Source organism: Lingula anatina, chromosome 1 (assembly GCF_051362555.1).
Source record: "Lingula anatina isolate TDL-2025a chromosome 1, LinAna3.0, whole genome shotgun sequence".
NCBI classification, from domain to species: domain Eukaryota; kingdom Metazoa; phylum Brachiopoda; class Lingulata; order Lingulida; family Lingulidae; genus Lingula; species Lingula anatina.
Window position 1 is genome coordinate 8228955 of NC_141767.1, and position 26645 is coordinate 8255599.

Sequence of the window (26645 nt, forward strand, 5' to 3'; positions counted from 1 at the left end):
GATAGCTATCAACTTAAAAGGCCTTTAATTACTTTTGCCCCCGGAGTTAAAACAATATAAATTATACAAATGGTGAAGAGCGTTAATTAAAGGCACTGACAAAGAAAGACCAGACCACCCTGTTTAAAAAAGAGCCGCCAAATCTACATGCAAAAAAGTGCAAAAAACAATTAGGTATTGGGCATCGTTTTCCTTGATGTGCCTTAGCAGAGGATGTATTTCCGCCCAACGTAAATAGAACGAAGCTATTTGAAAGATGTACCATAAGGGTCGGTTATAATGTCATAAACCAACGTCTTGATTTGTAAATCCACATCCCCTATCAAGCACTATCAGGGGCTTTGTGTTTTATATCAAATGCTTAAAGCCACTGGAGTTTAGATTGAAAGTTGTTCTCTCATACCCTAATGTGCAAAACAGTTACGTCTATCCTGCTTTACCAGAAGCGTCTTCTTAAAAAACAATTCCGTTTAGTTTATATTGCCATAATTACTCCATGTAATCTTGCCACTTCTGGGCTTTCATTGGTCTCTGGTTTCTCTCAGAGCATAAAAACCTCAAGTGCCCGGGAATTATAGTTAGCTCCTATTCCCTTCTTAAGCATGGGTGGGCAAATGGTGAAGTTCAAAAGTGTCCAACAAAATCCCCATTGCTGTGATATAAACTTTCACAGCTAACGCATTTGAATATAAAGCACCCAATAGAAAAAAACGCCCCTTGATTGCTTTAAAAGCAAATGTCAATAGAAATATACGTCGGTAACTAAACTACACTACAAGTCCATTTACCAAAGTCTCTTGAAATTTTAGGTTCTTTGCTAATTAACCACTAGCTGGGTCAGAGAAGGACTTGTTTCGCTTAGTATTTAGAGATATTTCTCTGGGTAAATTCTGTGCGCATTCCTGTCCAGCGAGAATTTTTGCAGATTTGTTTTGTAGGCTACAGAACTGATGCCATCACTCAGCTGGCCTGTAATAGAGATTATTTGTTTATTTAACTGTGATGCCCAATCCTAACGCCTTTTCCTTCTGGATAGCATTTATCATTTACCTATATGTGTTGTATTATTTGTCAACTTCAGTCCTTCTATGTCGTTGGTTTATCTAAAATTTTGCATTTTACCGCTAGACCTATAGGCCTATATTTCAGTGTAGACATATATGTGTGGATAGCCTGGAGTCTTTAGTCTTGACAGATTTGGTGGCCACAGTCCTGACCGTGTAATAGTTTTGGAGCATTCGAGTCCAGCAATATCAAATGAAGGTTTATTCTATCGTCTTAACGATATATACACGAACAACTGAATTCATATTAACAAATAGAAAAAAAGGTGAAAAACGGGGAATAAATGATCGATTTATTGGAAAATATTAGCTAATATTTATTAACAAATCATTTATTGATAAATATAAGCTGATACCGTCCTTAAGGAAAGAACTAGATAGAAATTTTCTCAATTATGAAAAATCTGAATACAAAGTTCTTGTAAAGATATTGTGTGATATATATTTCTCCATGCGTTTGGTTAAGAACTCACTCTTGTGCACTGGAGGAAATAAAATTGCTACCCAAATGGCCGCTCAAGGAATAAGCGGCAGCGTGCTGCTGCTGCGACAATTAAAGCGGCCTACTACTCTAAGGTAATGCTTTTTATTGGGTTGTTAGATTGTCATTAATGTCCAAAATTAGCCTCGCCAAAAGGATGTTTTTCAAAACACATTAAGGTATGGGTTTTTGTAAAGTAATTGATGGAAAAATTTTGGTCGTCTTGGTATTCTAGAAGTCGGGAGTGACCTACCTTACTGCAAATCAAATGTGTTTACAACTCGGTGACTAGTACTACTAGTAGCACTAGCACGAAAATTCATGCTTTAGCACTCCAGTCTCTGATATGCACTGTTGCGCTTAGTCATGAAAGATATGGCGCCTGTAACTGTAAAATGGCGACAAGCTTGCGCATCCACCAGGCTGTGGTGGCCCTGAAAGAAATACCGGTGTGGCGTGTACCGCTCGGACCGTGAACCATCCGTTCTGCTCATGCACACAAAGCGGCGGCAAATCTGAGATACTTCCAGCGTGTATGTCCGTCTCTATAGAGTCATCAATACATTCTTAACCTTTAATAAACAAACACTGTTGAGAACATACTGCAAATTCAAACGTAATCTTTAGAAGTATTCATATCTTATAGATGTTCACCTCTACTGCGATTTCCCTCAGGTGGTCATATCAACACACTAGCCTAGTAAAATCAATACAAAAATAGTAGCTAGCAGCTGAATAACGACGGCCCGTCCATGGTAGGTTCATCTATGCGTCGAACTGTAATTTGACGCTGATTCTCTATGAAAATTATCAATTAACACGTGAATTTTATCCCCATCATAGTAAATGTATAATTTGGTAGGAAATGAACTAGCCGAATATAACAGTACTGGTGAATAACAACGGATCATTCACGGAACGGCTCATACACGCGTCTGCTGCGTGTACAATCAGTCAGCACGGATGGTTCACGTGTACGGTCCGTTCTGCGTGTGTTGATATGGCCACCTGAGGGAAATCACAGTAGAGGTGAACATCTAAAAGATATGAATACTTCTAAATATTATGTTTGAATTTGCAGTATGTTCTCAACAGCGCATGTTTATTAAAGGCTAAGAATGTATTCATGACTATTGAGACGGACTGTACACGCCGGAAGTCTCTCAGATTTGCCTGCGCTTTGTGCGCATGAGCAGAACGGATTGTTCACGCTCCGAGCGGTACACGCCATACCGGGATATTTATTTTTCCTCTTATCTCCTCAAGTTGCACACTCCTGGAACAGTGATTAAGGTAAAATTCATCGGCTCGTCTACCAGTTTTGTTACCGTGAAATCACTTACCCTCAGAAAAGAATTGAGTTGAAGTGGCCACTAAGTATGTAAGGTGCCCATTGTTTCCTGCCCATCAGCAAACTCTCAAACAATCTTGAGGACCAAGCAAATTCTGCCGCATTTGATCCTGTACACTACCTTGTTTCTTGGAGGAGAATATATTATGTCACTCGTGTTCCTACCATTTGGATTCCAGTGATGGCTGCATCAATCCCCATTTCAATGGGTGTGTGATTTCAGAGCAAGATAACTTGGTAGTCGAGCAGATAAATCTTACCTCAAAATTACATATAAAGTGAGGGTTGATTCCCTGTGAGACATATTAATCACTTATGTCAATTTTGTTTATGTTACTCAAATAAAGGCCACATGCAAAAGGACAAACTTAATTTATCACACGTTCATGAATAAAAAAAAAAAATCGGTATTCTGTCTCTGAAGTGAATCAAGTCAGAATCTAAAACAAATAGGTTTGACAAAAATAATCTGAGATCTTAAAGTTTTGAGATCTTCCCAGATATTTATGGTCCCAAAAGTTTCAGAGACTTGATTAAAACCCTATACTCTGTCCATCTTCTATGTTAAATGATCTTTTGCAGTACAAGGTTTCATCGGCATGTTAGTGTAAAGTTACCAGCTAGTATACGCTGGAGAGAAAAGCTGGCCGGGCATTACGAAGAAGATATTCCTTTTTTTACTCAAGAGGAACTGTCTGCTCCAAAAGGTATGTGCCGTGCCAAAATGGGCATGATCTGGTTCAAACTTCAGTTACCATGCAGGACATGGTCAGGTTTTGACATATTTTTCCTAACAAGACTATATTTTTGGGCACTTTAATTGCCATGGTCAGATGTTCAGCTAATGCTGCAGAGTAATTTCTAACTTTGTTTCCCCCCCCCCTCCCAAAAAAAAGTATAGCGTATCTCTCATAGGCATGCCAAATTTACTTAGAATTAAGAACATTTCAGACTTCATTTTTTTATGTTCACTATCTGTTATATCCAGATTTATGTAGACAATCTGTTATGTGTTATAGTGCCAATGGTTAAGCATTACAATTTACTTTTCAGATGTAGAAACAGTGAACCCTCCAAATAAAGTTCCAAGGTAGGGTTGGTGATATATTTTTTATATTTTTTCCTTGAATGATTGCTTGTACAAGGATATAAAAAACATGCCAATAGAATTTAGGGGTGGTTAAAACATGCCAATAGAATTTAAGAGGTGGTTAAAAATGAGCCCATAGAAAAATGATATAGTTGCTGTAACAGTTCATCATTTTTTTCATCTATTTATGTGTACATGTAATTTTGATTAAAGAACTGGTTTTCTGTGGGAAATTTATGTCAGACCTTATTTTTCTGTTGGGTATATCATTGAAAAAGTCTGCAAAATGCAAAAAACCTGTCTGGAAATCACTATTAGAGGTCACTTTCTCTAAGAACTGACACAAAAGCACAGGGCTCAACGTTAAAGACTGTCCAACTGTTAGGGAACAAAAATTTTGAATACAATTTTTGTTGCTTACAAATGTCTCTTTGCTGCAATTTGTTTATACATGGAAAAGCACCAGCCAGTTTAAAGTTGCTATTAACAGCTACTAAACTGGCACATGTTCTAAGGTATATCAAGCAAGTGATGTCATGCTGCAAGCTTCTTGGTTAGTATATATATAGCTTGCAAAGTCACTGGATGATTCAAGAGCTCTTTTTGGGAAAGCTTGAAGTTGCACATTAGAGTCATTTTCAAATACCAATTTCATGGAGATTTATGATTGATATGATCTTAAATAACACTTTCTATGTAATGAGTAAACCTAGTATGGAGTTAACAGGTACGAAAAACGAATCATACATTTTTCCTTGGCGATTTTGACCATTTTGGTTGAATATTCTTGGTAATAATTCATAACTGTCTTTTCTTATATTACTAGCAAAGCTTTGCCCATTGTACCATCAAGCTGTCATTTGGACAGCCACTGGCATTACTGGACGGCCTATGCTTTCAAAGATGGCTGGATGGCTTATAAATTTTTTGAAAAAAGACCGCTCGACTTGGTGGCTGTGGACATAGTACAAAATTCTCTTTGAGTAATTTGATGTACCCAGCGTGTATGATATGTCCAATTGAATAATACTACTACTTTGTAGTGCACACTTTTTTCAGTCATGAGGAAACTATTACTAGTACCTAAAGCTTACAAAATACAATATAATACAATTACTAAGGGAGTTTGTTCACCGAAGAGCATTAGCGGGAGATTATCGATTATTTAAACCCCCCCTCGATTTTTTTTTTATTTTATCCCCCTCCCCTCCCCTGCTGACAGCACTTGGAAAAGTTGGAACCCCTGAAATTTTGAAAGAAATTACAGATGGCAATTTTAGACCCCAATCCTCGAACCTGTCTTGTCATATATTTCCAGTAATTTTAATTTGAAAAATGTACGTTTACTGTTATGAAGTCATTAAAATGCCTTCATAACGGTAAACGTACATTTTTCAAGGTCACATTGTATCTTTCATTGATAATTTATTAATGAAAACATTTACAATTTTTTACGATTTTTTTTAATCAGGAAAATATTTTTTTAAGAAAAAATAGTAAATAAAACAACTTTCCCTCAGGGAAAGTAAGTTTTTTTTTAACATTTTGACCCTGGTATGAGTATTATATACTTATTCTAGTGTACTAATTCAATTCCAGAGATGAGTTGTCAATTCTTCAGGCTTTAAACTCTACAGTTGAAATAGTAAGTATTCATAAATCCATTCTTTAAGAAACAAATAAGCCAATATCAGATTTTTTGTATGTTTTTTTTTAAATTGCCTATAATTATGAAATGGATGCACAATATAATAAGTTCATATCAAACTGTGTAAGTATATTTACATATTTCTAGGATTGGACAGCACCAAGGTATGATTTGATAGACCACCCAAAGGCTGCCCCTTTCCATCCAGTACCTGTGGTTAGTATTTTACGTTTTTTTTAAATAATTTCTTCACAGTAAAAATAGATACAAGTGTGGAGAAAATCCTTGATACAATTTGGCTACTAGTAACTGTTTTATCCGGTTACAAAAATAATTTGCTTATTAATCGTGTAATGTTTGGTAATTATAATAGTTAAAATTGTCTTTTTGTTTTATTTGAATAGAAAAAGAATGAACTCAGTAAGGCGGCAGGGAAAGCTGCTGCCAGATGGTTTCTTAGTAACAATAAAAATGTCATGAGGTTTAATGCAGCTGAACCACCAATAAAGGTATGTAAATATAGAAAACTACATACTGCTTAATTAAAAAATATGTTTGTGTTGATAGTATTTTTGCTTAATAAGTTTGACCATTTCATTTTTTAGGATTAAAAATGTGATCTTTAAAGAAGCAATAGCCTGTACGGCTATAACGGGCATGTTTATTTAGATATGGCAATTAAAGAAAATATTTTAATGTTTTTATCTTTAAGGAGTTTCATTACAAAAGCTTTGAGCCCGGTTTTATTGGTGTTGCGTTGAGGCAGCTGAAGCAGCCTGAGAATTATGGAAAAGTGAAACATATCATTGCAAATACAAAAAATAAATCTGGCAATCCATTGATACACCCAGACAGATTTGAAGAAGAAATCAAGGGCTTCATTGAACATAGACAGTATAAAAATGCATTTACAATGTTCAAAATATATCAGTATTGCGGTGAGTGAATTGCCTGAATTTCCTTATTTCAGTAATAATGCAGTATTATTAATGATATTTATTATTTTTGTTTTGCATACTTTTTGTCCGCAGATGGAATAAAGATACCAATGCTCATCTGTCAAAATGTGTCTACATTGTGCCATTATAAAGGGTGTCAAATAAAGCATTTTTATTCAGTTTACCATGGGACCAAAAAAATTAATTTGATATACAGTTTCGTGTCACTCCTATGAGAAGTGTTTTGAATTGACTTTAGCTGTAGCAAGTGCTGAAGACCAACCAGAAGGGTTTCGGCCCATTTCACAAGAATGTTTCAATCGTTTGTTGGATGCGATGGCACTGCACGCAGGCCACGACCCATTGAGAGTGCCCAAGGATCCATCAGAAATATTCTATGGATTCAGGGGCGTTTCACCATTTTATGATGGAAAAAAGTGGAAGTTAGTATTGCTTCATAATAAATGTTTTAATTATTCTGTACTTGTAAATTGAACAGTTCTAAATAAATGCCTTCTTATGGAGGAGGTTGATTAAATAAATAAGATTAACTGTGCTATTTTAAAGCTATGAGATGTAGAGAATTAACTTGAGAATTTTATGATTAAATAAAATGCATCATAAAGTTATTAGGTCTTCTATGAAAATCAGCATAATATGCATCTTTTGGGGATTTTGAAGCTATTTGAATTATTATTTTGACATTTTTGCAGACAAACAAATGCTGCCCACTTCGTGTTTGAGAATATGCCAGAGAAAAATGCTTGGGCTTACAACAGTATGCTTATGGGAATGTTGACTGTAAGGAGCATTTAGAATACATTTAAAAGGGCTAAGTTTATTAAATGTCTCTGTAAAGCATGTTGTTACTACTACCTTTTTGCTAAAAACTTTTAATTGCTGGTAAGCTTTGAAACCCCTATTGTTTGATGGAGAGAATTTTGCTTAGTAGAAATCATAATTATTTATGGGTCTCTTATGGTGCAAGAGGCCATTAGTACTTATTCTGCAGATACCGAAAAATGTTGCAAAGTGTATAAATTAAAAACTTAATGCAAAAATCTTCTTGTTGTGCACCAGATTACCTGCAAGGGTCCAAAGTGTAAATTAATTAAATATTTATTTCTTTAATAAATAATTTGTTTAAAAATTAATGCAAAGATAAAACATGAATTAAAATGAATTCTGTTTAAAATATATTTTTTAGCATAAAGCCTATGATGAAGCACAAACGTGGGTCACGGCCATGAGAGACAAAAATATTCCAGGTAGGTAGTACATTTTTTATGGACAGACAAATATCTGGAAGTACGTATCACCATCACCTGTCTTTGTCACTGCCAATGATATTGCAGTGTACTTTCATGAAACTTTACTTGTTCGCAAAATTAAAGACCTGAAGCCTTGTTGTAGTTATGTTTCCTGAATTCCACAATAATAAAGTTTATAATTAAAATTGGTTTGATCATGCTGTTAAGCATTTTTTACTGTATTGAAACATTTTGTGCACTGCCATTGTAAAAGGGAAGTGGCGCTTTAAAAATGATTGATTGAAAACAAGTTTTGTTGAATTTATTTTTGTGTAAGTTGAGATTTTGAGTTTTTTCAAAAATTGACATATACTAGGTGTGAGTTAAAACTCCCGTATCCTAGGTATGTTGTCTGAATGTCCACAGTAGTATGAAAATTGAAAAAAGACAATATGTATGTTTGATTTATTGATTAATTGTACCACCAGGGTAGGCACTGGTGGTACACATGGTTTTAGTCCCGACCCGTCTCATCCACCCTATCCACTGGCATGTATCCGTTACCGCTTCTCCTCCTATACGACAAGAGCCTGCGTACCCATCTCTTGCATTTACGTCACAATTAATCTCATCTCGATGCACGTAAATTTTTGGTTTTGTTGGCGCACAGGTCTAGGTGTGGCACTCGTAATGCACCCTTGTTCAAAATTTGCAAAATTAAATGCTAAGCATGTATCAAACCGAAAGAATTATGGGAAAATATTATTAGATGGCTCACCGAAAGTCATGTGTAGATTTCAAACATGACCTTGGATTTGACCATTGACCTGTATATCTAGGTCAAACAGGCCAAAATTTTCTAAAAATGGATATTTTGAGTTCTCACTCAACTATTGAGGAATCAACACGTCGTTGTCTGAACCCGCTAGCTCACAACAGTTACCACAGGCCACGCAGGTGACTGTCCTCACCACCTCTACTGTGCCGCTATCTGTAAGCACTGCAGCCACGAAAGCGAGATACTTTTGTAAAAGTATGGATATCGTCACAAGCGAAACACTTGTGCAAACATTTCACACTGTGATTTGCCAAGCAGACACACATACAAAGGCGAGACACCTTTGCGGAGAAAGTCCTACAACACCAGGACTAACACTCCATCCTGTGATAACCAGAGCGTTAAACACAGTACTGACCACCCCTCTCTCTAACCCCCCCTTTTTTAGGACTCTGCAGCTGATGAAGGTCACTTGTTGACCTAAAAGCGCATTCTGCAACCAGTCCAACCCCCCCTTTCGTTTCCCCCATCGCACTGTGCGTATCTTGTCCAATCAGCCCTTCAGGTCAAACACATACAGAGGCGAGACACCTCTCTCACATCGTACTGAAGTGAAACAACAGCCGATAATATTGAATACGTCAATAAATAGTAATCTTATAATTTCGAATCAGAATTATAAGACAGACACGTTCTATCACCGTTTTCATCTCTTCACAAACACGTGATAACGCATTAAAAGGAACTTTTATACTTCAATCTAAACTCTAACGTCCCAAAAGCAATCTCAAAGCTTTTAACCAGGGGCGCTGTCAAAACACACGTCCCCAGGGGCCCAGTCCTGGATCGTGTTATTTTGATAAGAGTTAGTTTAACTAAGACATGAGCCGGCCACTCCCAAACAATTTTTATTTGTGCCGATTTGCAAAAACTTCTCGGACCTAACCAAATATATTTTGGACAGGGGGTTACACTAAGGGTCAACTTTCATCTTTGTGATTTTGGGGTCAATCAGTGCATTTTTACAAGAGAAGCAGCCATAAGATGCCAAAACTGAAACTCTCTTAAGTTCTGGAACTGTAAATGCTAGAGACCTCTTGTTCTTTGCATTTAATAGAGCTTGTCAAGCACAAAACTGAATGTGGCGGCTGTTTTTTTTTTCTGTATGGTTTACGAGTTGCACTATATCAAAGAGTAAAACATTGCAATATTCAGTGGTGAAAATAAAATGTGAAATAACTCCAAGATTGGCATAGATACACCCATAGTTACTATTGAACTTGAATATGGTGTCATGTACTGGCAATCTAACTGTGACCTTGAAATTGACTTTTGACCTTTTTTTCACCATGAACCGAAGTTTGTAACTTTTCTGCCCCTTATGTCTCCAAAACTGGCAGAGATACACCTGTAGTTACTATAGAAGTTGAATAGGAAGTCATGTACTGGCAATCTAACTGTGATCTTAAATTTGACCTTTTACCTATTTTTCACCAAGAACTGAAGTTTGCAAATTTTCCATCCCTTATATCTCCAAAACTGGTAGAGATAAGCTCATAGATACTACTGCACTTGAATAGAAAATCATATATTGAGACTTTGACCCCATTTCCAGAGATTAGATCGATCTACTTTAGATCGACCTAACTCCCTGGGGGTTCACGCTAAATAGCTGTCAACCGGGCGAACACGAAAGTTAATTACCCCCTTACAGCTTGTAGTAGGCGGGACGGACATTTAAGCCGGGTTATCTGACAGTAATCTAGTGAGACTCCCCGTGGGGATAGATCAATCTAAAAGCTCTGGGAATATAGCCTTTGATTTTGACCTTTGACTTACTTTTCGCCATGAACTGCACTTCACATATTTGGATTTGACCTTTTACTTTTCCCCATGATTTTGTTATAAATTGTAATTTTCAACAAAGAAAATGGAGCACTCTCATTTACTGCATTTTGTAGAGCTAGTCATGCATAACACTAGAGGTGGTGTCCCTTTTTATTTTCCATACAAATGTGCTTATTCCAGCTGGTGGTACATACCTCTGATCCTCTATTTGATTTGTGGTCTGTGACCACAACCTTCAAACCTTAAAGTATCATCAGCCTGCTTCAAAGATCTCAGTGATTATATTTTCTTTTATTATGTTACTTGAACTGATTTTTTAATTTTTTTTAGTGGAGCTGGAGTGCTACAATGGATTGATTGATTGCATACAAGAAAAGAGTGATTTGGCATGGGAGATGGTCAAGGTAAAGCTATAATATTAAGGGGTAAACTAATACCTAGTAGACATGAAATGGCTCAGACAAGTTCTGAAAATTTGTGTTATTCTGTTTGCCATTGACGACTGTGGGCGACTTTGCTTAAAATGGTATCAGTTCCTAATTATTTCCAGTTATTCCCTTTACTAAATAATGGGTAAAGTGGCATCCATTGTGCATGATATTTCCTGACCATGTTATTGCCTAGGTATTCTATAAAACAGGTTTACACTTGCCATAAAATGTTGATCATCTGAGCTCTGAACTTTTATTTATGGTATACTTATGGTGATAAGTCAACCTAGTAGTCTGCTGACAGACTCCAATTGTTTCATAATTCAGATGTTTTGTTAAAAGTGGTCTCAGGAAAGTGTGCTTGCCTGTCAGTTTTATTTCCTTACTACCACATTAAAAAGGACACTGGACGCCACTGCATCTTCTTAGGTCTTAAATATACTTCATTTGATATTTTTGATATGTTGCAAAGCATCAACCATCCTTTGCAAAGCCATTTTAGGCCACCATTACCATACCATTACCACACAACAAATTTACTCCATGTTGTATCATACTTGGACCCCAGCATTAAGTGCTGCTACATCAACTAGAAGTTCATTTATAAAAATGTTGAATGGTAAGGATGACAATACATGTTCTTGTTTTTGTCTACATCTCACTGAAAACCAGTTGATTGTCTTCCTATGATACTAGATTCCTACTATGATAGATAATAGATAAATTTGTTGACCAGACAGGGATTGCCACTGGGATAAGGAGTGCTGGAAATTATTGTAGTGCTCTGGGTACTAAAAGAGTGAAACTCTCCTCATCTGTGGCTAACTTAGGTTGAATAATGTACACTCATAAACTTTAAATCATTCACTTCTTCCATTTGTGCCTGTAGTGATAACTTCACAAACTTTGATGTTGTTTAGATCTTCTGTAAAAGGGTTTAGTGTAACATTTGTTGCAAGTAGCTCAGCTAAGATAAGAAAGAATAAGCTAAGGTAAACATGTCTTGTCAGTAATGAATTCTTTTTAAAAATTAGCATTTAAAAAGTCGTCTTAATTTCTTTCAGAAACTCCTGCAGGAGATGGCAAAAGCAGATGTACGACCAAACCTTATCACTTTCAACAATGCCCTGAGGGTATTAGTTCATTCAAAAGACAAATTGGTAATACAGCACATTGACGAACTCCTTGGAGAAATGAAAGCCATGGATATAGGTGATGCCCAATGTTTGTGGAAGGATTATTTTATTTTCATCATCTTTAACCTCTTTCTGTCAATAAAAGGCTATATGCTGCTACTTTACTAATATTTGCTTCAAAAATGTATCAGTATAATGATCCATATAATGTTAGGGAAGGGTGGAATTGTCAAATTTAGGAATAACAACCAGTGAAAAAGAGTTCAATTTTGAGGGAGTTTCAGGGATATCATTGTGGATAACATTAAAGACTAATGGTGACTTTTTTTTTAATTATTTACTAGAACCAAGCCTTGCTACATGGGATGCATGTCTAGTGCATGTATACCTGAAAAAAGGTAGGTGATAGTTTGATGTATTCAGTATAGAATGGTGGTTAAATGGTGTAAAAGCATTAATGTTAACTATTCTTACAAAACTCAGAAGTCTCCCATGTTGCCATATTCCATCTACTTCACATATTTTATTTTGTTTCTATACAAATGAGGTTATAGAAGACTTTTATGTGAGAGCGCACGCGCACTAGTGCATATCTTCAATTTCTGTTTTTGTCGTGCACCAATGGCTGCCAAAAGAATCATAGACGTCCCATATAAATACTAGACAGATGAATCACCAAGTGTTGATAATACTGGTTTAGCATGCTCTGCAGCTCCTAGAGGAATAGAGAACAGGCTAGTAATAGATGTTTATCAAGAGGCAATAGAGGTACAAGAGATGGCATTGATAGAAGATATATTAATTATAGTTCTATAATTATACATCAGAAACAATAAGTTGCAAAAAAATTGCCAAGCAGCATAGCACTACTTAACCCACTAGATGTAAACATATTATTGGAATTGAAGTTTCTAGATCACCATGTTGAGGCATCATCGTTGAAATGCACAATGAAGAAGGATAGTTTGTTCACACATTGTGTACAAGGCCTAAAAAGATGTCACAAAAAGGGATGATATTGGGTTATATTTATGGTATTTATTCAGTTTTTTTTTTTTTCATAATTTTGGTGACATTTGCCCCATAACTTCCAAACTGTATTTTTGCTTTACTATAAATGTACTGAATGGCTTTTTTTAGTGAAGAGGCAGGTTGCTTTAGAAAATGGCACAATAGGATATAGTAATTTAACTGAATCATTTGCTATTTTTCAATGTCCATGTTACCTGTAGTACATAATGTAAGAGGGTAAGAGTAATTATGCTGTTTTAAACTATTATGTAACAGTGCATCAAAATTGGCCAAAACATTATTCTGTGCACTTTTATTCTGCATGATGCCTGTATATTCGCTAGCTTTGCTGTCTTGTTGAAAGTTAGTGTCCCTGGGATCCTTCTGCTTAGATAGTTATCTTTTCTTTTGGACCAGTCATAGGGACAGAACGATCATGCTTTGTTGTTGATTTGAGAATGAGGTAGTGCAGTAATTATGCAATTCACAACTTCTGCACAGTTCATGTATTCTATATATTATAGTATAAATTCATCTGTGTAATATGCTGCCTACGGTAATTCTCCAATCTATACGAACGCCGCAATAATTACGAACGAAACGTTTTTTCTCTTGTCTCCGTTCTGTACGAACGATCGCTAAACTCACCTTGGGCACAATTTAAATTTTCCGAACGCAAGAAAGTGTGCCCAATTGAAACTCGCCCCATGATTCGTTAAAGCGAGTTTTCAGACCACCGTTCCAAACAAAGGAACTGCCACTTGACAGGAGAGATTGTTATCATGTATTTGTGCTGTTTTTGAATGAGACGATAGAAGGACTCAACCTGCCCGCCGGCAGCTGCAGGCCAGTTTTAAAACCCTATTGTTATTTAGAAATTATTGAAAGCATCAGTACACATAAATTACTGTTTATTATCATTTCTTAACTTCTGCCGGCCGACTGGATCATCAACATCCACCATCGGTGTTTCACCGATAACTGGTTTCCAGTAAAATCTATAAACGTGAAACCCACACACAACAGAAAAGTATGAGAAATCCATAGTCAATGATCGAGTTTTTCATTTGTTTTTGGGAGTCATTAGGAAATAAAATTTTTAAGAGGAGTTCTGTCTTGTATTTATTTTTCTCATTTGAGTTGTGATAAAGTTCATGCTTTTTGTTTGTTTGTTTGTTTGTTTTTCCTTGTTAAAGACCTTGTCTCATGAACAACCATTAGGTAAACCTTACTTACCGGTATATTGGTGATTGTGAAAAATAAAGGTGCCGTATGACTTTATACAAATTTGCCTGCAGTTTTCTGTATTTTTTCTAACTAAGTTTACATTGATTGCGTGCAAATTAATATTCTGTAAAAGACTTTCATAAATAGACGTGAATTGAGCTGATGTTATTTTTTTATATCAAGTATAATCTCTATTAACGTAAGTGATATCTACTGTGAGGAGTTTCAAGTATTTTGTTTTGGCGGAAGAAATTTATGTAGGCCTAATTGGGGGGGGGGGGGGGGGACATTATCAATATTGCAAATTTTCTATATGTGAAATCATATTAAAAGTAAACAAGCAATGAATAAAATATGAAACTGGTTACGCAAATATTCTTGTCTGTTTTTGACAGAAGTTGGGAAAAACGATGTTGTCCTGTCTTGGTAAAACATAACAGGGAAAAACGATGTTGTCTTGTCTTGGGAGAAATGTAACTCTTTAGTATGAAGAAATTGTTTCTTAACTTGAATTCCCGACTTTTGTTTAGTTTGTTTTAATTCACTGCAATATCGCAAAAATAATTTGTTTGTGCTAAAAGCTGATCACAGTGATTTAATCTGAAAGTAATGCTTACACTTAGCAATGTTAGTTAAGTGGAAATAACTTCCGGTACAGCCGTATTCCATTCGTATTTCAATGGATACGAACGCGTGGCAATTTTTAGCAGACTGAATTTCAAGCCTTACGAACAAAATGATTATCTTCCAAAAATAATTAATTTAAATCGTTCGTATAGATTGGAGACTTACCGTATTTACTTTTTACACTAATGTAACTTTGTTATTTATTTGTGTCACTATGTGGAAAGTTGTGTTGGTCTGATGATTGTTCCTTATTTGTTAAGGTGTAGGCTATATGAATAAAGAAAACTGAATCTGTATATAGCAGCGCACACTTGTCTTGATTTCAGAATACGTGATCATGTAACAAAACAGTTAGATACTGTGTTTAGGTCACCTTATGGAGATATTTTCAGCTAGGCTTATCGTCATGGGACTTGAGCCTCTGTCAATTGTCCCATTGTCGGGTTGAATATCAAGGTTACCTCATTCTATTATATGAACTGCCACCATAAGCAGTATAAAGGAAAATAGTTATAATTATAATAATGCCCAAACTTGAAAAAAGTGAATCTTGGGACTAAGATACAGCTTGAGTTGGAAAACCATCCTTGTTATATTCTTTTTCCTTAAGCCACACAATTTTTTTTGTAAAATGTTCATATTTCACATATTGGGATTTTCATTGTTTGCATTTGAACTCACATTGGCCTGAAGCCGTATGCTGACTAACATATTCTTACTGTTCATGTTACCTGTTGTGCATAATTTAAAATTGGTATTGCTTATGCTGTTAACGGTTATGTAATAGTGTATCATTATTGTACCACCAGCATAGGCGCTGGGGGTACACATGGTTTTAGTCCCGACCCTTGACCTTTGACCTACCTTACGATGAACTGAACTTTGATTGTACCATTTTAGTTATATATATTTTTTTGCATATTTTGAGAATTCTTGTTGATTGCATTTTTTACAGCTTGTCAAGCACAAGACTGGTGGTGGTGTCCCTTTTTTGTGGGGGGGGAGCTATATGATCGCGCTTACTCCGGCTGGTGGTACAATAATCGGAGGCGGTATCACCTCTCTGATCCTCTAGTTTTAGTTTTTTATTTGTATGTTTGATTGCTTTGCTGCCTTTTAGGTTCTAAAGACATAGGTTACCTGAAGAAAATTTTTGACTCTTACATAAAAGGAAGGCAATTTTTAATCAGGGATCCAGAGGATTGTAAGTACTTTTTCTCTGCTAAGCTTGCTTGTCAAGAAAATGAGAATAGAATGAATTTAATAAATGACCAAAAGTGTGAAGAACAGTGAAATAACTAAGAATAAATTGAAATTCCCAAACAATTTTCGCCATTCATACCATTTATTCCAATTTTTTTCTTATATGTATAATTTTGATTGACTGGACCAGGTGTAAAATGTTGCGGTTTTCGCAGTTGAATAGAAATTATTTCCATATTTAAAATGTTTAAAAACAGCTTATGAACATTTATTTCTATCTTCATATTTTTTTCAGTCCAATTTTTTACTACTGCAATGAATTCTGTAAGTAATGTAAACCACTTGTAAATGTATATCTGCACATCTAAGATACTGGGTAACAACTGGGTTATCATCTTTGAAAGTCTGTCAAAATATTCCTATGTGTTGGATTACATTGGGGGTGCTTTCATGTGAAAGGGGATGGATTTGTCTTATTATAACAAACAATTGTGTGTTTCCAAACATTGCAGTGTATTTAAACTTTTTAATTCTTAGCAGTAAATGACACTAAAACAGCTCTTAAACCTGGGACACAGACATTCCAGTCTGATTTGCAGCTGGACATTATGGAAAAGAAAAGCTCTCAGAATTGTGTTGTCTTGTTTTTTGGTCATCTCAGGGATAATTTGTTGCACACACACTAGAGAAAAACAAAAATTGCTCTTCATCGCAACTTATGATACACAAGGAAAACGGTTTGTTGTTTATTATTGTGAAAATAGTTTCATTGGATCTTAGTTTTTGATAGTCAGAAAGGTTTCATTTATGCTAGATCCTGAAATTTGATTTACCTGTTGACTGTTTCGTCTGTTCACTCTGACAGACTTGGTCACAGTTGTCACTTTCATGTCAACTCTATTTATCCACCCATTCAGTCTGCATCGTGCTTTCCCAACTCAGTGAAGTTAAGTGTATTCTTTCTTGATAATCTTTGAATGTGTTTAATATTACATTTTCCAAAATTTATGAATATAAATCAAAATACGATGCATATTCTAAGCAGAAAGGGTGCTCACAAGATCAATGCCATGTTGCCCATGTCCCAATTTTGTTACCCAGTATGGACATGCAGATAAGTTAATTTCTAATCCAAATGTTTTCCTCCAATAAACTAAATGAAATGTCGGCATTGCATGAGGACATATGAGGCAATGAAACATCCACGAAAAGTTGGGACTCCCCTTTTATCAGTAAAGTTGACTCTTTTCTTTAAAAGCAGAACAAAAGCAGCACCCCAAACATGGTTAATATATCTTAACTGTTTTGCAATAGACTATCACAGACTTTAAAGGAAAATTACCAGAAAAAATATCTGTGAATGAATTTTGTCAGTTTTGAGTCATTGTTGCACTGCACATGCTAGTGTCCCATTATTTGTGACCCGAATTTCCTCAAATTCTAGTGAAATCCTGCTTGATATAATGCTATGTTGTGAAACTTTGAGCTGTCTTGGGGTGCTTTCAGAACAGATGCTCCACAGACTTACTGATCCACGGACTAAATATGGCCAACCCCACTAAAAAGCAAGCCACCTAATCCCCTGATGGTTTCCCAGCCTCTTGGATCATCTGTTCTGAAAGCAGCCTTGGTTTGATTTCCATTTTATATTTGAAAAGCCTTTCCATTAATTTACCCGTATTTCAACTAAACTAACACTTACCTATACCTGAATCTGTAAAGTAATGTTTGTATATATGGACGTTTTGCTGTCTAGTCATGTTTTATTTATTTATTTATTCATTAATTTATTTATTAATTTTATTTTTAGGCATATTTGAGCAATTCTTTGGCCCTTGCCAATGAGATTAATGAAACTGTTGAAATTGGCAAGAATCACTATCTGCTTGGGAATCAAAAGAATACAATAAAGTATTAGTAAGTTTGCAGTCATATGACACTTTATGCAAAAAAAAAAAAAAAAAAAAGAAAGAAAAAAAAAGAAAAGCAACTTCAAGGATAAAGAAACATATTAGAACATCTTGTGCTGTTGTTTCATGAAGGCATAAAGAAAAGTGTACTTTTTTACATGGGTAAATGATTCAATGCAAATTGGTATTTGTACAAATATTTTTATGTACAGACACAGATGTGTTTGTACATATTGCCATCACCTGCGTCTGTCGTCGCCGATCATGTTGCCGTCGCCGTGCACTTTCAGCGTTAACACCATAAGTGGAAGACAGTTTTACTTTTTGGCTTTATATTTACAGAGCTGACTAATATTCATAAAACGCAGGTCAAGTTCGAAAATCAGCATGATCGGCCCATTATTATAGAATTTATGCTGTTTTTTCACTTTTTAGCATATATGCAACACTGTTAACACATTTCAAGGAAAACCGATAGGCCTGTTGTCATGAAACTCACAGGAGTATTCAGTCTTACTAAAAGGCAGATCAAGTTCGAAAATCGGCATGATCGGGCCACTACTTTAGTAGTTATGCTGTTTTTTCACTTTTCAGCATATATGCAACACTGTTAACACATTTCAAGGAAAACCGATAGACCTGTTGTCATGAAACTCACAGGAGTAATCAATCTTACTAAAACGCAGGTCAAGTTCGAAAATGGGCATGATCGGGCCACCATTTTACTAGTTATGCTGTTTTTTACACTTTTCAGCATATGTGCAACACTGTAAACACAATATAAGAAAAACAGATGGGCCAATTGTCATGAAAGTCACAGGAGTGGTCAATTTTACTAAAATGCAGGTTGAGTTCGTAAATCAGCATAATCGTGCCATTATTTTAGAAGGTATGCTGTTTTTTCACATTTCCTCAGATTCAATTTTTAGGCATGTTAACAGTCTCATTATTAAACTAATAAGATACGTGAAAGTGTTTGTTTGACATTTCCTGCATCTTTACAACATTGTTAGTTGATTTTGTAAAAATGATGGTAAACATGTTATCGTGTATTGTGTAATAAAGTTTCAAAAATGGAAATAAACTCATATCATTGCAATTTGTCAGATTCAATCATTCACTATGTTCAGAATCTCAGAATGGAAGAAATTGGACATTTAACACTGCTCTATTGATACTTTTCTCATCTCATCAATTTTCTTAGTTGATCATATAAAAATGGCAGTAAACTGTTAATTTTGTTTTATGTTAAAAATTATTAAAAATGGGGAAAAAAACATTTCAGAACAGTGCTGTCTTGTTTACATTTTGGCATTTTCAAGTTGTGACTTTGAAGTTCCATGGGCCTGAAGACCTTTGCTAGTCACATTTTCTGAATATCCATGATACTAATATTTTATTATTAAAAATTGATGGTCATTATGCTGTTAAACATTATGTAATATTGCATCAAAATTTGAAAAAAACCTATTTTGGGCACTGCTCCCATGATTACCTTTTAAGAAAAACCATGTCACTTACTGTTCTCAAACTTACAGGAAAGAAACATGGGACTAAAATACAGCTTCAGTAGGCAATGCAATCTGCCAGATAAACAGTTTTTTTGTGAAAATTTAATTTTTCACATATTGGCATTTTCAAGGTGTGACTTTGAAGTTCCACAGGCTTGAAGACCCAGGCTAGTCACATTTTCTGAAAATCCATGATACATATATTTTGTTTTTAAAAATTGATTGTCATTATGCTGTTAACCATTATGTAATATTGCATCAGAATAGAAGTCAACACAATTTTGGGTGCTGCTGCCATGATGACCATTATGGGAAAACCATGTTACTTATGATTGCCAAACTTTCAAAAAAGAAATACAGGACTAAAATGCAGCCTGAGTTGGAAAAGCAGTCTAATTGACTTCTTTTTCTGGAAGTTTTACATTTTCAAAGTGTGAACTTGAACTCCCATGGGCCTGAAGCCTTATGCTTGTTTCACATTTTACTTACATTGGTATTACCTGTTGAGCATAATTAAAATTTGATGTTGAATTTGCAGTTTAACATAATGTACTTTTGCATCGGAATTGATAGTAGCCTATTTTGTTATTTCCTGCTTTTTGTCTGTACATTTGACAGCTTTGCTGCCTTGTTTATGCTACTGATTGGCGTCTTAAAACAAAGAGATATATAATGTAGAAAAGTGTTATACAATATTATATTGTTGACAAAAATTATTTCAATTTACTAGTATTTTGAAAATGATCTTATTACACTGGCTACACTTAAAGTTGTGCAGAGTGGCACCTCAGCCATTTTAACAGCCATATGCTAGCTTGTTATTTGTACAAGGATTGTTTTTCTCTCACTTCAGTTATTCATACTTTGATCTTCTGTTGAAGCATGAGACAATAGATGTGCTGATGGAATTTTATGTCAAGTATAGCCCATATGTAAGTGTTTTGCTGCACTGCAACGACAGGCCTCATAAACAACAATTGCCATTTGTGGCTTAGAGCAGTGGACTAGTGATTGTGATCAGGCAAATGAATAACTTAAAACACAATTTCATGCTTTGATTGTAAAAATACTCCCTGCAAACAGCGCAGTATTAACTGCTTACAATTTGTCTATCCAGGTGTCTCACTGTTAACATTGTTTTTTTTTCTCAACTATAAACCATTTTCAATATGGTGAAATATACCAGGAACTGCTCTTTGTATTTAGAACATATTTAAAAAATATTAACAAGTATAAATATATTATATAATTCTTGATTGATTTATTTTTCAGAGATTTGTGTTAAACGCTTATGTCGTTGCCAAATTATTGACAGCTGTCAAAGACCAACAGAGTGGATTTCAGCATATTTTGAGACTTCTAGAAGGTAAAGAAAATTTATGTAATTTAAAACAGCCCCAAGTGGATATCACTGTGGTGACATTATTTACTCTAATAAAAGTAGACACTCTCATTACTGATAAAAGTAAACATTCTCAATACAGTAACCATGCATGATTCTGTCTCATTACATCAAAAACCATAGTGTGATATAACAGAAACAATATGATAACTTGAATGAAGATGAATATTGTTCAGAAAATGTGTCTAACTTATGTTTACATATCAAAATATACAAATTGGATGTTCATTGAGTAAATAGTGAGTTTTTAAAATGCATCTTTTTCACAAGTTCTGTGACAAAGTGGTAGCTGGTGCCATCTAGGAGAGAGAGCTTTCATATTAAGCTATCAGCCTGTATGGCATTATCTTCGTGAAAGATAATGGTAAATTACAACTGCCCCAAATAGTATAAGACCATGCAGTGAGATCTGTTAAGGGCACTTTACTAATTTGACATTAGGCAAGTCATGGTCATGAATGAAGAAATTTTGTTAAATAAAACCTTTGCTTTTACTTATATCCCACTTATGAACATGAATGATCTGTTGTCCCCGCTGCTGTCATTGTCACTATGCACTTTCATAGATAATGCATTAATTTGAAAACTGTTTCACCTATTGTCTTCAAACTTACAAAAGTGATGAATGTTCATAGAATGTAGGTCTAGTTCGAAACCGGCATGATTGGACCATTTTTCCAAATATTAGCATTTTCAGTGTGTGACTTTGAACTTCCATGGGGCCGTAGACCTTTGCATAATATCATATTCTCCAAACATTCATGTTATGTGCAGTACATAATTAAAAATTGCTGGTGATTATACTGTTAATTATTATGTAATATCACATCAGAATTGAAGAAAACCCTATTTTGGCACTGTCGCCACAGTGACAATTCAAGAAAAAACATGTCCCTTATTATTCTCAAATTTAGTATATATAAAGATTCATAGGACTGAAATGCAGTATTTTTTTTTTTCTTGAAGCTATGCAGTTCTTTGTAAAATTTTCATTTTTCACGTTTTTCACATATCTCAGAGTGTGGGACTTAGAACTCCTATTGGTATGAAGCCAAAACGAAGTTACATTTTCTGAAGGTCCCTGTTATGTATATTAAGCGATTAAAATTTTGTGGTGATTATGCTGTTAATCAAGCTGGCAGAGATATGTCTATAGTTACTATTGAACTTGAATAGGAAGTCATATACTGGCAATCTAACTGTGACCTTTCATTAAGTGCATTTTGTAGAGCTTATGAAGCACAACACTGGAGATGGTGTCCCTTTTTTTTTTTTTTTTTTTAATCCCTACAAATGCGCTTACTTCACCTGGTGGTACAATACCCAGGGCAGTATTGCCTCCCTGATCCTCTAGTTTCAAGTTAGTTGTGGTTATTCCATTAAGCATTGATAATATGTAATATTGCAGACCATTTGGCCTTATATATCCCTAGAGCATAGACCAAACTTTTATTGATCAAACATGAAAACTATTAGAAACTGTGTCACATCTGCTTTGATATACTATTGTATTGCCTATGCACTTTATATTTACAGATGCAAGAACTGTTTTTCCCAGGACTTTTGATGTTCCATTATTGGCACTGAAAATTGTGAAGGACAAAGCCATGAAAAAAAATTGCAATAGCAAAGTAGGCATACCTTTTAAAGATTTGAAAAGAACATATTAATCCCTTTTTATCTGCTTTAAATAATTTATATACTGCCAAATTGTTCAAATTCATATCAAAGTTTTGGGATACAAAATTGTTTGATGATTAATTTCCCATTTTAAATTCTTAGTTGTCACATAGATGATAGTTTTCTGGCTGTCAAATAAGATTGTGTTGGATTTCATATTTTCAACAGATGAGATGGATCTGTGCCAATGTTGGCTGGGAGGTTCTTGACTGGTATGATACCGGTAGATCACATGGTCTGTACAGTCTTTCAGTAGAACAGTAAGTTGGAAAAATAACTTTGTGATTTTTTTTTTTTTTTTTTTTTAGAAAGTTAAGATCATGAATGATCTTGTGTTTAAGTCTATATTATTTACACATTTGCAAAAAATTAGTACAGTTTCTGTTTGTACAGTTGATGACTTTTAGATAAGTTGCTGCTATCATGTTGTGAGGTCCTGGTTCTTAATTTGATTTCAGAATTGGAAGTGACATCGTCTCAGATTGTCTGTTTCTGCTGCTGAACAATAGCATGAAAGATGTTCGCAGAAGTTGGTAGGTGGCATGAAAAGATCAAATAGATCAGTTTTAGACTATGAACTAAACTTAAAATACCCAAAAGTTGAGTACTACTATTTTTAATTGGTGATATGTATCAAGATTTCAATTTTTTAGGCCTGCCTTACAAATTGGTATGGAAGTTCAAGCCCAAACAGGAAAAAAACTGAGGTAAGGTTTAATAACACTGCATTAGTTTATTTTTGGATATTGAAAGAACCATACTTTTGCTAGTGGTGGGTAATAAACGTACAAACTGTATGTTTATTTTTTTAAATAATTTTTATTTACAGATACAGTACACATCTGTATGTGTTCTGACCACTGTGCCTCGCGCATGTTGTTACCATCTGAGATACTGTTCTCCTATAACTGCCAAACCATTTAATAAAATTTTTAATTTATTCGGTGGCTTTGTTTGGTATAAATGTAGGTTCCTTTCTGAATTCAGGATGATTTTTGTTTGTTTGTTTGTTCATTTGTTTTTATAACAGGTTGTCTCAGTATAAATGTGACTTGTCTACACTCTCATAATTATAAACCAGAAAAGAAAAACAATAAAATTCGGATTTCGTAAAAGCTGAAATAATAACAGTTGAAATGAATGTTCATTCTGCATCTTTTGTTAAAAATTAAACATTACAAGACATGTTCTAAATGTGGTTTGAAAACAAGTTTTCCTCCAAAATATGTGGTTCAGTGATGACACCCATTCTGCTGTATCAGATAACGACAACGGCATGAGTTTTGTGATCTGGGGATCTCAGGTGCCTTATAAAGTCCTACAGTTCCCACTGCACTCTGTGAAGTCGAATGTGGGTCACAGTCTCAAAACGTGGTAAAATTGGACCATTTTGGTTTGGTATTGACAATACTGTTTGGGAGACATTGCCTGTCAATGATAAACATTAAGTTGTGTTTCACAAGTTCTGAAGGGCATTAGGTGCCCATAGTGGTGTGTTGCTAGAGAACCAATGATTCCAGCAAGAGGGAGCAAATCCACACATCACTATGCAATGGCTGGATAAACGCTTTTCAGGTCGACTGAACAGCGGACATCATATTCTGGAATGGTCATTGCATTCAACAGATTTGAACCAACCAGATTTCTGTCTTTGAGGTTTTTGAAAGACCATATGTGCCAGAACAATCTGCAAACAATTGGAGAAATTAAGGTAGCCATCACTCGGTGGATCCATAACAAGGGAAGAAGTGTGTCAGGATAATGGACAACTTTCCTTGACAGCTCCAAGAATGTTATCAGCTCAGAACTGCACATTTAGAAACAAGTTTTCAAAAATTGAATTTTTTAACAAGTGTGCAGTATGAATGCTCATTTCTGTTGTTATAAGTTCAGTTTTTAGGTAGATTTATTCTTTCTTTTCTAAGTTAATAGTGTGTAGATGAGTCACATTTTTACTGAGATATCCTTTATTTAAATGTTGTTGTAAATACTCGTGTTGTTTTTTGTCTCTATATTTGTCAGCTTTGGTGTCTAATAAGATCAGTAGAATAATCCATTTTAAAATATTTGGATGTATGTTTGTAAGTCAGTTTTCATAATTTTTTTCTCCCTTTGATTTGTCAGTAATATTTAATGCATTATGTTTGAGAAAATGACTCTTAATAAAAACCAAAAGAATTTGAACCTCTGCATTTTAGGGAATCTGTTGTAGAGAAGATGGGCAGGGCATGCATTGTGGCAGAGGAGCCAAAATTTGCAACGGTAAGGTTTCACACCTCATAGCTACTGACTGGAAGTTTTTCAGTTAGGAACAAGTTTCCCACCACTACATTGGTTTCCAGCTCATCTGGTGCTTTTGGGATCTGACAACAATTGTTTTTATGTAGAAATATTGCACAACATCAATGATTTACCATATTTTGCCAGTCACTTTTGTATTGGTATTTAAGATGAGATTCTCAGCACAGTTTCTCCCTTATTTCTTAAAAGTTAACCCCTTTTTTTCCTAGTCTTGTATGATGTCACTACCCTCATCCCTTTTAGATTATCTTTGATGATGCCAATTTTTTTTCCAGGAATGTTTGGATTTTATGTACAACAATAAGTGCTTAGGGACGGCAAAAATGGCAGAAGCTGTCCTGGAACTGCGCAAAGAGGAAGATGATGATGAATTCCCTCCCAAAGAAAAGTAATGAAATTTTAGTATTGCCAGTTTTGTTCCAATACTCCAGTCTTTGAATTATTAACTCAGAACTATTTGAGATGTCTATAACTGTGAAAAAAACTTTGTTATATTTTGCACTTAGTAGTTGTTGATGAAAACAATTGAAGATTTTAAATAATTGTCATTTTCTCTTATACCGATTTCATTGGTTTGATTTTTATATTATCCAGGGAGAAAGTACAGGCCATTTTGAAGCAAACAAAGCAATGGACACATGCTTCCAGACATCTGTTGAACGAATCTGAAAAGGGAGTAAAGAAACAGGAATATAGATTGAAATGACCATTTTATGACTATTCCATACAACTGAGGTGGAATGATGTGGTGGAAGTGCATCCTGATAAAGTCAGAGTACTAAAGGGAGTAACCATTAATAAGAATTTTTTACTTCAGAACTTTGACTTGTTTATCCAGTTATCTTCATGGCTCACCATGAAAAGTTTCAGAGACAGGTGTGAATGTCATATCTGCATTAAAGCAAGGAAAAAGTGTGTTATACATTACACGAGATTGGCCATGTTTTTATTCAGAAGCGCTCTTAACCTTAAGGGTTCTTATAAACCTCTTCCTTTTAGAGGCTCAAAATGACAAAAACTGTAGAATACTTAAAAGGGGGGTTTATTGAAGGAAAGGTTAAACATTTGGAAAGAACAAGCTTTAGTCTCAGACAATGTAAAAAATCAGTCAAATAAATAACATTTTGTAAAACTTGAAATCATGGCAGTTCATGTCACAAAGCATAGTGGACTGTACATTAAAACTATTTTTAGCTTCTGTGGCAATCCAACTTCTCCCAGGTCATTTTTACATCTGTGTAACAATTAAATTGGGTAATCCATAACACACCATGTTGTACCAATTTCTCTTTAATACAGGTTCTTCTGGCTCACTTGGTTCCTTTTCTTTTTCCTCATCCTGTTTTTCTGTCTCCTCACTGACTGGGACGCCATCTGTGGGCTGTTGGGTTTCCTGGTCCTTGGGCTCCTGTTGCCCTCCTTGGTCTTGCTGCCCCTGGGAAGCCAAGGCCTGGTCAGTGTTCTCTTCCCCTTCCACGACTTCCACAGGTCTTTTGTGTGGTGCAAACAAGTAGCGGACAGCCTGACCACTTGGATAGCCTTTCTCTAACAGATCTAAATTTTAAAAAGTAAAGTGTAAATATTGTTTTTATTGTATTTATGTATTGAAGGTGTCTATGTGTGGTTCTAGCCTTTGTAAAGATATTTTTCGTCACATTTAAATAGTACCAATTTAAGTTGTTTGGCAAAAAATTGGCAAAGTATTTTAAAGGAAATAAATATTATGATGACAATTGTATCTTTGTAGAAGACTGCATT

General features: G+C 35.1%; 2 protein-coding genes across 11 annotated transcripts in view; one reads left to right on the plus strand and one right to left on the minus strand.

Moving 5' to 3' along the window:
- Positions 1–1552: 1552 nt before the first annotated feature.
- On the plus strand, positions 1553–26625 carry LOC106180701 (small ribosomal subunit protein mS39). Its single transcript, XM_087005409.1, has 25 exons — positions 1553–1640; positions 3479–3603; positions 3950–3986; positions 5586–5631; positions 5782–5850; positions 6039–6143; positions 6347–6572; positions 6832–7015; positions 7286–7373; positions 7780–7840; positions 10779–10852; positions 11944–12091; positions 12360–12413; positions 16001–16084; positions 16379–16407; positions 17894–18000; positions 20358–20436; positions 20777–20870; positions 22443–22537; positions 22755–22846; positions 23045–23119; positions 23240–23293; positions 24785–24848; positions 25163–25275; positions 25482–26625. The coding sequence occupies exons 1-25, from the start codon at positions 1573–1575 to the stop codon at positions 25591–25593; spliced, it is 2283 nt and encodes a 760-aa protein (XP_086861535.1). The 5' UTR covers positions 1553–1572; the 3' UTR covers positions 25594–26625.
- The window catches only part of LOC106180761 (cilia- and flagella-associated protein 46-like), a 32336-nt gene continuing 31604 nt past the window's right edge, over positions 25914–26645 (minus strand). For all 10 annotated transcript variants that reach the window (XM_087005350.1, XM_087005370.1, XM_087005345.1 and 7 more), the window contains one exon: positions 25914–26441. In XM_087005350.1, the coding sequence (XP_086861476.1) occupies positions 26116–26441 (326 nt within the window). In that variant the 3' untranslated portion in view covers positions 25914–26115. The remainder of the gene's footprint in view (positions 26442–26645) is intronic.